At 43.5% G+C, this 12,179-nt stretch overlaps 1 protein-coding gene across 1 annotated transcript in view; it reads right to left on the minus strand.

The window, feature by feature from the left end:
- The window catches only part of LOC105478169 (synapse associated protein 1), a 44,947-nt gene that overhangs the window by 23,227 nt on the left and 9,541 nt on the right, over positions 1–12,179 (minus strand). The window contains exons 2-3 of the mRNA XM_011735224.2: positions 5,356–5,474; positions 4,172–4,238 (exon numbers count right to left, since the gene is read on the minus strand). Coding sequence (XP_011733526.1) covers positions 4,172–4,238; positions 5,356–5,474 — 186 coding nt within the window. The remainder of the gene's footprint in view (positions 1–4,171; positions 4,239–5,355; positions 5,475–12,179) is intronic.

The following is a 12,179-nucleotide window of genomic DNA, read 5'->3' on the forward strand; positions in this document are numbered from 1 at the left end:
AGAGGAGGTCAGTGGTGGATGGCGGTGGGGGTGTTTATAGTGGAAACGAAAACAACGGCAAGCTCGTCTGAGGATCTCTCCCACGTGGGCAGCGTGGAGCAACTAGAGGGCAGAGTGAAGGCTGCAGATCTGCGAGATCGGCACAGAAGACACACAGGCAGGGGGCCCTTAATAGCCTCATTCAGCAGCCCACAGCGGCAAGATTACGAAGGGAAGCAGAAGTCACAAAAATGTGGACTAATTCATGAGCCACTCAATCACTCCTGCTGCCTTAACACTAGATTCTAGCCCTATTGGTCTTGCAACACAAAGTGAAAAGGCAAATCTTGCAAAACGCATGGTGCTTCATGAAGTCAAAGTAAAGTGACATGGGATAGCTGCCTGCATCACCACAAAGCAAATAAGGAGGACCTGGCAGTTAGGGCCCCTGTGCCTGAAGGAAACACAAGGCTGGTGACCCGGCAAGTACTTTAAAAGAGAATGATTTGATCCTAGCTACTCGGGAGGCTGAGGCAGGAGAACTGCTTGAACCCGGGGGGCAGAGGTTGCAGTGAGCTGAGAAGGTGCCACTGCATTCCAGCCTGGGGAACAGAGACTCCATTTCAAAAAAAAAAGAAAAAGAGAGAATGAGTTGAAAACCAAAGGGGCAATTGAGGCAGGCCCTTGGAGAGCAAATGCCTTGCTGTCCTGGAATATTTTGGCAGAAAGAGTCCCTTTACTATTATGCTCTGAGTCAGAGGGAAGACATATCATATCACGAGCCCACTGAGAGAAAAGTTACATGCATGTGTGGATGGACACAGGGACAGATGGGCAGATGAGCACACGCTTCATTCTTTGGCTTGTCCCAAGTCAGCAAATGGTGGCAATTATAATCCAAATTCTATTAATGATAAGATAATCTAAACATATTTGCACACTTTAAAGAAAAAATTAGGGTAAAGCCCCCAAAACATTTTTTCTCGCACACTTGAGTCTCCATTCCAAGTCTCTTTACCTTGGGTAGTCTCTCCTGGTGTTATTTATGCTCAGATAATGAGGCCCTCCTAAGATACTTGTATGAGGAGATGCTCCCTACCCCGAGTTCCTGAAATTACTCTTTTTAGAGTGACCAAAACCTCTTGGTTCCCCAACCCCAACGACGCTTCTTAGTTCCCTTCTCTCTAGGCCAGTTTCCTTATCTGGAAAATGGAGGTAACAGTAAGTACTTCATAGAGTTACTGTGATTATGAACTGAAGAAATGCATGAAACACATTTCCAAGGTGCCCTTCTCACGGTCATTGTAAGTGGACCTCTTGGCCCCGCCTCCCATGACTGACTGCTCTCCTGGAAACTCTCCCCTCTCTGGGCTTCTGCTACTTCTCTCTCCTAGTTGTCCACTCTCTTGGGTAAATGGGCACTGTTTTTATTTTCTTTTTTGAGATGGAGTCTTGCTCTGTTGCCCAGGCTGGAGTGCAGTGGTATGATCTTGGCTCACTGAAACCTCTGCCTCCCGGGTTCAAGTGATTCTCCTGCCTCAGCCTCCCAAGGAGCTGGGATTACAGGCGCATGCCACTAGGCCCCGTTAATTTTTGTTTTTGGTTTTGAAGGCAAATTTCAGTTTCATCACTTACCAGCTGAGCGACCTTCCCGCAAATTACTTACCCTTGCTGACTGCATCTTTATTATTTATTTATTGAGACAGAGTCTTGCTCTATCACCCAGGCTGGAGTGTAGTGGCACAATCTTGGCTCACTGCAACCTCCGCCTCCCAGGTTCAAGCAATTCTTGTGCCTCAGCCACCCAGACCCAGACAGCTGGGATTACGGGTGTGTGCCACCACACCTGGCTAATTTTTGTATTTTTAGTAGAGATGTGGTTTCGCCACGTTGGCCAGGCTGCTCTCGAACTCCTGGCCTCAAGTGATCTGTCCACCTCAGCCTCCCAAAGTGCTGGAATTACAGGCATGAAGCTACCAGGCCTGGCCCTGACTGCATCTTGAAATGAGATGTTATACATAAAATGCCTGCTGCTCAGCAGGCACTCAGTGACTGTCAATTCCTTCCCCTCCTCCCCTCCCTAAACACTGTGGAGCTTCTGCTCATCTCCCTTCATGCTTGACACACTTTCCACAGAGGAGCTCATCTACTCTCATGGTTTTTATGTGACTTGATAATAATCTGAATCATTAGATTGAATTCTCCTTCATGCTTCAAACAGGAATAAACTGCTGCAGGAGCCTGCTTATTTAATTCAGAGCCACACTGAGCAAAAGAACTTTCTGCAATGACAAAAATGTTCTATATCTGCATTGTCTAGTGCGGAAGTCATTAGCCATATGTAGTTATTGAGGACCTGAAACGTGGCTGATGCAACAAAAGAAGGAAATTTTCCCCAGATAAAGCACTTGCATTCCCTTTCCTGTATTTCTACATGTTCCTATCTCTGGGATGTATAACTCACTTTAAAACTGAAGTTGACTGCAAACCTTCCACCCCCACGCCCTCACAGTTCCTATCTCAGAGGCATCAGCTCCTATAGCAAGTCCCCAAGCCAGGATCACTTTTGTTGCTTCCAAATAATCACTAAGTGATGCTAACTTGTATACCTCACTTGTCTAAAAGAGTTGCCTCATGCTTTTGAGTTTACCTAGGTGCAAGAATGCCTGATGGAAATTCACCATGGGACTAACTGTGGCACAACTCGAACTGAATTGTTTTCTACTACTTTTTTTTTGAGACAGGGTCTCACTCTGTAGCCCAGGCTGGAGTACAGTGGCATGATTATAGCTCACTGCAGCCTCAAACTCCCAAGCTCAAACGATCCTCCTGCCTCAACTTCCCAAGTAGCTGGGACTACAGGTGTGCACCACCACATCCATCCGGCTAATTTCTTATTTTTTGTAGAGATAGGGTCTCACTATGTTGCCCAGGCTGGTCGCGAACTTCAGGCTCAAGTGATCCTCCCGCCTTGGCCTGCCAAAGTGTTGGGATTACGGTTATACTACTTTTGCGAACTCAAAAGACACGATGCTGGTTTTGTGTTTGGGTGCTACCAAATGGTAAGAGTAGGCATACTGAGGCCTTATAACTTCAAACATATAAAGAGGCAACTCTCAGCAGTAATGTATTGAGTACGTTCTCCAAACACCCGTGAATCTTTACGGCCCTCTGTCACTGCAGGTGCAGTCACTCGCCTCCCTGGGAAGCTCTTCCATTTTTTCTCCTGAAGAGAGCGGGAAGGGAGCCACCACTTGCTAAATGCCTGTCATGTGCATACCGAGCACTGTGTTGGGCATGTGGTAGAAAGTCAGAATGAGGCCAGGCACGGTGGCTCATGCCTATAATCCCAGTACTTTGGAAGGCTGAGGCAGGCGGATCACAAGGTCAGGAATTTGAGACCAGCCTGGCCAACATGGCAAAACCCTGTTTCTACTAAAAATACAAAAAAAATAGCTGGGCGTGGTGGCAGGCGCCTGTAATCCCAGCTACTCGGGAGGCTGAGGCAGGAGAATTGCTTGAACCCGGGAGACAGAGGTTGCAGTGAGCCGAGATCAAGCCATTGCACTCCAGCCTGGGTGACAGAGCAAGACACTGTCTCAATGGGGGGAAAAAAAAGAGAAAATCAGGCTGGGCGCTGTGGCTCACGCCTGTAATCCCAGCACTTTGGGAGGCCGAGGCAGGCAGATCATGAGGTCAGGAGATCAAGACCGTCCTGGCTAACACGGTGAAACCCCGTCTCTACTAAAAATACAAAAAATTAGCCGGGTGTGGTGGCGGGCACCTGTAGTCCCAGCTACTCGGGAGGTTGAGGCAGGAGAATGGCGTGAACCTGGGAGGCGGAGCTTGCAGTGAGCCGAGATCGCTCCACTGCACTCCAGCCTGGGTGACAGAGCGAGACTCTGTCTCAAAAAAAAAAAAAAAAAATCAGAACTGAAAGCTTACTTGCCCCTTTCACAGCCAGCTCCCCAGTGGGGCTGGCACTGGCAGCCCCCACCCAGAAACAATCTAGTCCCTTCCTTTAAATCATGGAAGTTTATGGGTTTGTCTCCTTCACTAGTCTTTGTGCTCCCCAAAGCATGGGGCCGTTGCATATGCATTTTTGTGTTCTCAGAGCCTCAGTGTGGTATCTAGCACATAACAGGTGCTCAATAAAACTTGGCAGGTTAATTAAGACAAACCTATACCATACCTGACTTCTTTGTATGTTGCTCTTCAACAAATTTTTTCTGTTCCTTCTGAAAATCTCCTATAATTGTCTGTTAAAAAAATACACAGTCAAATTAAATAGCAATACATCTAAGGTTGAATTGATGACTTCCTTAGTTCAAATATTTACCAACATAAACGAAATGCTATAGGCCCATTGCAAAAAACAAACTCACTCCTTAGAGTCTTAAAAGGGTTGTTCCTAATAGGTTAGGACCTTAGTTGCATGATGCAAAGGCATAAATATATCCTCAAACAGTTATAAAGTTAAACTTACAACATGAAAAGTTGGCCAGGCGTGGTGGCTCATGCCTGTAATCCCAGCACTTTGGGAGGGCGAGGCAGATGTATCACTTGAGGCCAGGAGTTCGAGACCAGTTTTGGCCAACACGGTGAAACCTCATCTCTACTAAAAATACAAAAATTAGCTGGGTGTGGTAGCGCATGCCTGTAATCCCAGCTACTTGGGAGGCTGAGGCAGGAGAGCTGCATGAACCCAGGAGGCAGAAGTTGCAGTGAGATGAGATCACACCACTGCACTCCAGCCTGGGTGACAGAGCGAGACTCCATCTCAAAACAAACAAACAAACAAAAAACATGAAAAGTTTAGTATAACCCCCAAGTATCAATGTATTGATTGTAATATATTAAAATAAAAACAGCGCCGGGCGCGGTGGCTCAAGCCTGTAATCCCAGCACTTTGGGAGGCCGAGGCGGGCGGATCACAAGGTCAGGAGATCGAGACCACGGTGAAACCCCGTCTCTACTAAAACATACAAAAAATTAGCCAGGTGCTGTGGCGGGCACCTGTAATCCCAGCTAGTCTGGACGCTGAGGCAGGAGAATGGCGTGAACCCGGGAGACAGAGCTTGCAGTGAGCCGAGATCGCGCCACTGCACTCCAGCCTGGGGGACAGAGCGAGACTCCGTCTCAAAAAAAAAAAAAATAAAATAAAATAAAATAAAAACAGCTATTTAAACCAAGTACTGTAATTTGAATGATACTTGTTACACAAAGAGAGGAAAAAACCAAAAATCTCAACAATTAACATTTTTATCAGAATATGATATTCTACTTAGGTTAAAAAATGTTCATAAGAAGAAGAAACAATCAAGAGGAAACAATGAATTTCATACATTTCTACTTCCAAAAGATAATTGAATGTACCTTGTCAATGATGCCATCTATTTTTCCTTCTTCTACGGATTTCTTTATTGTTTGTGCTGTTTCAGCAACTGATTCAGTTATCTTTTTTGTGGCAGCAGATGCAAAGTTAAATAAATAGTCTGTAAAGAATAAAAAGAATCTGTGGTTATTATGTTTGAGATTTTTCCCTTAAAGAGATCTTAGGAGAATCTAAAGCATTAGGGCATGTTCCTTTTTCACAAGGACTTGAAACAAGGAATGAGAAGCACTGACAGTGTTGAAAAGCACCACTTTCTTGGAGGACTGGTCAACCATATGGGGCCTTTCATTCATCTCTTTTTGTTTGTCTTTTTTTTGAGACAGTCTCGCCCTGTCACCCAGGCTAGAGTGCAGTGGCGCGATCTCAGCTCACTGCAACCTCTGCCTCCCAGGTTCAAGCGATTCTCCTGCCTCACTCTCTTGAGTACCTGGGACTATAGGCACCTGCTACCACGCCCGGCTAATTTTTTTGGTATTTTTAGTAGAGACAGGGTTTCCTCATGTTGGTCAGGCTAGTCTCGAACTCCTGGCCTCGAATGATCTGCCTGCCTCAGCCTCCCAAAGTGCTGGGATTACAGGCATGAGCCACCGCGCCCCCGGCCTCATTCATCTCTTTCAAAGACCCTTAGCATACTCTTCCTAGTAGCTGCTTCAAACTTATCTTGCTCTTCTCAAGTCTCTGGTTCTAATTTATCTCAGTAAATAATCTACCCTCCTACTTTGCCAGTAAGGACAAGGCTCCTTTATACTTTCCTTCCTTTCTAGATCTCATGTATGCCATCTTTATTTTCTCCTCCTTCCCTCCTGTTCAAAGAAAAAATGCCCCTCCTTTCTCAAATTAACATGTCCCAAGATAAATCTGGGGGAATTTTAAATAATAAATAGAAATCTTGCTAAGCCCGGCCGGGCGCGGTGGCTCAAGCCTGTAATCCCAGCACTTTGGGAGGCCGAGACGGGCGGATCACGAGGTCAGGAGATCGAGACCATCTTGGCTAACACGGTGAAACCCCGTCTCCACTAAAAAATACAAAAAACTAGCCGGGCGAGGTGGTGGGTGCCTGTAGTCCCAGCTACTCGGGAGGCTGAGGCAGGAGAATGGCGTAAACCCGGGAGGCGGAGCTTGCAGTGAGCTGAGATCCGGCCACTGCAACCTCTACCTCCCAGGTTTAAGTGGAAGTGGGTAGCTGGGATTACAGGCGCCCGCCACCACACAAGGCTAATTTTTGTATTTTTAGTAGAGATGGGGTTTCACCATGTTGGCCAGGCTGGTCTCAAACTCCTGACCTCAGGTGATCCGCCTGCCTTGGCCCCCCAAAGTGCTTGGATTACAGGTGTGAGCCACCGAGCCTGGACTAGAAATCATTCTTACTAATAATGAGCAAATATGTAGAACAAGATTAAAAGTGGAACCCAAAAAACTTCCAGTTTTTACAAAACAAAACCACAGAATTAGCTTTCTGGAAGACCTGAAAAGATATAAGTGTCAAGGTTCTATTGCACTATCAGGGTTCATTTGTAGACATATATCATTTCAAAGTCCACATCCTACAGAACCCAGGCTGCCGAAAGAGACTTGAGGCAGGTCTTGAAGCTAGACCTGCTGAGGGATACCCCCAGGCAACTGACGTCCTCCTCTCATGAGAAATAGCTGGCACATTAGGGCAGTCTTGCCTCTCTTACTTACACCTGTTGAAGGGGCAGGCAGGTGGAGAAGGTCCCATACGAATGGCGAAGGGAGCTCTGCCCACCAGATTCCATCCTCATTCTGTGGGTGGTATTACTTTCAGGAAACCAGCAGACTGTATAAGTGTGCCTGGGAGCCAGTAATATTATCACTCCATCTGAATGATCCTTTCACCAGCTTCCCATTTAACAGTCTACTTCCTCCCACTGTGTCTGGTACTGTTTATCTGGCAACCCCAACGTAACACCCCTAGGAAATACCACAGGAAGCTACTTGCTACTTATCTCTGCTCTAGTTCTCATCTTTCTCCTTCTTCCTAGTCTATAGTCATATGATCACATGGAAATTCTTTACTACCTCCAAGGAGGCCTCCTTGGTTTGAAAGGTTTTTGTCTGCCCTGTCTTTATCTGGCTAACTCTCCATACGCTGTGGGTCGCCACTTAAATATCACTTCTCCTTAGGAAATATTCCCCTGACTAGGATGGATGTCCTGAGATGGGTTCCCTCCATATATCCCTGAAGACTGTTGCCTGATCAACAATCTTCAAAACACTCTACCGATTACTTGGTGAATGTCTTCTCAGCCAGACTGAAAGCCCATGCTGAGCCCCATGAGTGCAGGGAGCCAGGCTGTCTGATTCCCCACTGTATCCCCGGTGGATGACCAGTGACCAGTATGTACTTGTTGAATGGATGAATGAGGAGTGATAGAACAAATGCTGAGCTTGAGTGAAATCACTCGTTTCTCTTTAGTTATGACTACTCTACTTGTACAGAGTGGTATGAGAAAATGGGTAGACAGCCATACTAGTTTGTAAAACTGTTGTGGGCCAGGTCTCACTAACGCAGGCCTTCATCACAACTGTTTCAGTACTGACTGAGTGGTTCAGTTAAATATTAAAAGCCAGTGACCTTATACAAAGGCTGGAATGTAACAAAAGCTCACCAAGAGTTTTGCCTAGGCCTTTCCTGAACCTTAAAGCATGACTAAATGATTTCACTACTGAAAATATATGAAAGAGTTCTAATTAGTTGGCTCACAGAAAAATAAAAGTGTTTAAATACTTTAACAGAAAAAAGGAAAGACTAGTCAAATGCTTTTTCAAGTTTATGTGACTTAAGTAAAATCTTCGATAAATAAGCTAGCTTTAAACATTATTGGTAAAGTAATATTAGAAATGTCTTCAGAGTTGCCAGCATGTTTTTGCTTGTATTTGTTGATCAAGCAATTTCATACTTATCTTTGCCAAATACTATAATGTGTCAAAATTTGGCATAGAGGCTACAAAACGATAACTCAGTCCAAAACAGAGTGATCTTTGCTTGTGTAATTTCTTTTTCTTTCTTATTTTTTTGACACGGAGTTTCGCTCTTGTCACCCAGGCTGGAGTGCAATGGCACAATCTCAGCTCACTGCAACCTCCGCCTCCTGAGTTCAAGTGATTTTCCTGCCTCAGCCTCCTGAGTAGCTGGGATTACAGGTGTCCGCCACCATGCCCAGCTAATTTTTGTATTTTTGGTGGAGACAGGGTTTCACCATGTTGGCCAGGCTAGTCTTGAACTCCTGACCTCAGATGTTCTGCTCACCTCAGCCTCCCAAAGTGCTAGGATTACAGGTGTGAGTCACCGTGCCCAGCTGCTTGCGTAATTTTTAATAAATAAAACATTGATATTGGTTTAATGAAGATAGCTACATCTTGAATTATTTAGTAAAATACCCTAACTTCTGATCTTGTGGCCTTAGGCAGTCTAGTTCACAGACATAAAGGAAGTTTGTTCTGGGAAAGGACGGTTATCATCTTTGTTTCAAAGCTAAACTATAAACTAAGTTAATGAATGAGAATAGCTTAGAGGTTAGAAGCAAGATAGAGTCAGTTACAGCAGATCACTTTCACTGTCTCAGTTGTAATTTTGCAATGGTGGTCTCATAACTTTCAATGATGACTACTGCAGTTTTTATAAATAATCTAGGTAAATGATTAAAATAAATAATTAGATAAATGTAATGCGATAAATACTTGTAAACAAATGTCATAATTTTGAATCTAAAGTAATATTAAATTAAACAACAAATATTTCATTATTTGGGTATTTTCCAATAAAAATAGATAATAGGAAAACATTCTTTCTAAACAGTGTGTCCTTTTTAAAGGGTAACTAATTTTTGTCTAACTCAAAGCTTATTTAAAGGTTATATAAAAAGCATGGTAAAAGAAACAAGGAAATAAGAGATATATAAATAAAGTAATAAAAATAAAGAGAATTTAAAAGATTACTGGTAAAATATCTTCAAAACATAAACATTTGGTCTAAATTATGCAGGTCAAATATTAGGTTTGCTAAACGCTTTGCGTCATAAATTCCTTCTTCAATTTAAACATTGTTCGATTTATTGTGGAGCATTAGATTCTAGATAAGGCCTGGAGACATGTGAAATTAGCCATGCCCCCTAGCTATGCAAAAAGGTATTAAAGAAAAGAGATTTTATATAAGAAAGGATCTGTATGGCAAATTCTTGTACTAAAGTAACTGGATGTTAAAAAAGAGGGATGTTTAGGACAAGTCAGAAAGTCAAGGCATGTCATAGCTTGTCTGTGTAAGTCGTGAAAGAATTTATGAAAGGGAATTTATGCAACAAATATCATATAATTTAAAGGTGATTAGGTCTCCTAAATGCTTTATAAAATGCCACTATGACTCCTAGCTGTACAAATTGCCTGTTTTACAGCTAGGTAAGGCCTGGGACACATGGAGTTAGATGCTGGAATAAGTCAGACCTTATCTGCACTTCTGTCTAGGTCTTAGGCTCCACACCTAGTACATAAAATCCCAAACTTATCAAAGTTTTCACCAAAAGTAAAGGCTGCTAAGAGTTAACAGTGTAACATGCATTTAAGACTACTGAAGAAATAGGTTTTTTTGTTTGTTTGCTTTTGTTTTGTTTTTCTTTTTTTGAGATGGAGTTTCGCTCTTTCACCCAGGCTGGAGTGCAATGGTGCGATCTTGGCTCACGGCAACCTCTGCCTTCCGGTTTCAAGCAATTCTCCTGCCTCAGCCTCCTGAGTAACTGGGATTATAGGTGCCCGCCACCACGCCCGGTTAATTTTTGTATTTTTAGTAGAGACGGGGTTTTACCATGTTGGCCAGGCTGGTCTTGAACTCCTGACCTCGTGATCTGCCCACCTTGGCCTCCCAAAGTGCTGGGATTACAGGTGTGAGCCACTGTGCCTGGCCTGAAGAAACAGTTTTACATGGAAAAGTAAAATATGCTCTTGGTAAAAAGCATATTTTTTTTTTTGGTAAAAAGCATATTTACAAGGGAAGTAAAATATGCTTTTGGTAAAAAGATTATAAGGAGGCATGAGAATGTGAATTTTTGCCTAGATTAAAAGGAAACGATTGTTTTAAGTTGGATAAAATAAACATGAAGGTTTAAGCAAGCTGTGGAAGGTTGATTGTAAAGGAAATTCTGTGTGTAAACATACTGGCCAAAGTTAAAAGGGTATCATCCAGTTTTTCTGTAAATTGAGTATTAAAATAAAAGCACATAGGCCAGGCATTGTGGCTCATGCCTGTAATCCCAGCACTTTGGGAGGCTGAGGCGGGCAGATCAGGTCAGGAGTTCAAGACCAGCCTGGCCAACATGGTGAAACCCCATCTCTACTAAAGATACAAAAATTAGCTGGGCATGGTGGCACATGCCTGTAGTCTCAGCTACTTGGGAGGCTGAGACAGGAGAATTGCTTGAACCCGGGAGGCAGAGGTTGCAGTGAGTCGAGATCACACCACTGCACTCCAGCCTGGGTGACAAAGTGAGACTGCGTCTCAAAAAAAAAAAAAAAAATCAATACAATCAATAACATAAAAGCAAAACAGATTTCTCTGAAAGCACTAACCTGCTCTTTAATGAAAATTATAATGGGTTATAAGAGGTCTATAAAAATCTTACCTTATGGTCAAACATTAAAATTGGGTCAATATGTCTATGAGGTTTTAATAAGAATTGGGTTTAACATTAATAGTATACTAACATAAAGGTGAAATTTGGCTTATTTAGTACCAAAAACCATACAGGAAGCATTGCCAAATATAAAATGGGGTTTGGCTTTCCTTGGGCCATATATGTATAAATATGTTATTGGCATGTGTTCCAAAATCATGTGAAACTCCTATAATTCTGATATATCAGTGTATGTTATCAGTAATAATTATAATTATGTTAAATAATTGTGTGCCACAGAGGTAACAGATTTTCTTGTCAATTGTGTCTTTTTTTTTTTTTGAGATAGATGCTCGCTCTGTTGCTCAGGCTAAAGTGCAGTGGTGCAATCTCGGCTCACTGCAACCTCCACCTCCCGGGTTCAAGCAATTCTCCTGCCTCAGCCTCCTGAGTAGCTGGGATTAGAGGTGCACACCACCATACCCAGCTAAATTTTTGTAATTTTAGTAGAGACGGGGTTTCACTGTGTTGCCCGGGGTGGTCACGAACTCCTGAGCTCAGGCAATCCACACACCTCAGCCTCCCAAAGTGCTAGGATTACAGGCATGAGCCACCGTGCCCAACCTCAATTGTATCTTTAACTATGGCTACCCTAAAACTTTTTGTCATCTATAAACAATTGTTGTCTTGTTTTTATCCTCTTTAGTTTTTTTTTTTTTAGGTGGAGTCTCATTCTGTCACCCAGGCTGGGGTGCAATGGCATGACCTTGGCTCCGCCTCCCAGGTTTAAGTGATTCTTCTGCCTCAGCCTCCCAAGTAGCTGGGATTACAGGCACCTGCCGTCATACCTAATTTTGTTTGTATTTTTGTAGAGATGGGGTTTCACCATGTTGGCCAGGCTGGTCTTGAACTCCTGACCTCAGGTGCTCTACCTGCCTTGGCCTCCCAAAGTGCTGGGATTACAGGCATGAGCCACTGTGCCCGGCTGTTTTGGTCCTCTTTAGAAGGTGATCTTACAATCAGCTATAAAGCTCTAACATGTGCTCTTGAATGCAGGTTTCTGATAATTTTGGAGACTGTGACATCAGAATAGAGAAAAAATGTTCAGGACTCCTGAAGACCTAAAATGTTCATTAATATCAAGCAGGACAGGAATTAGCTGCATGAACTGAATAGCAGAC

This window comes from Macaca nemestrina, chromosome X, assembly GCF_043159975.1.
Source record: "Macaca nemestrina isolate mMacNem1 chromosome X, mMacNem.hap1, whole genome shotgun sequence".
In the NCBI taxonomy this organism is placed as follows: domain Eukaryota; kingdom Metazoa; phylum Chordata; class Mammalia; order Primates; family Cercopithecidae; genus Macaca; species Macaca nemestrina.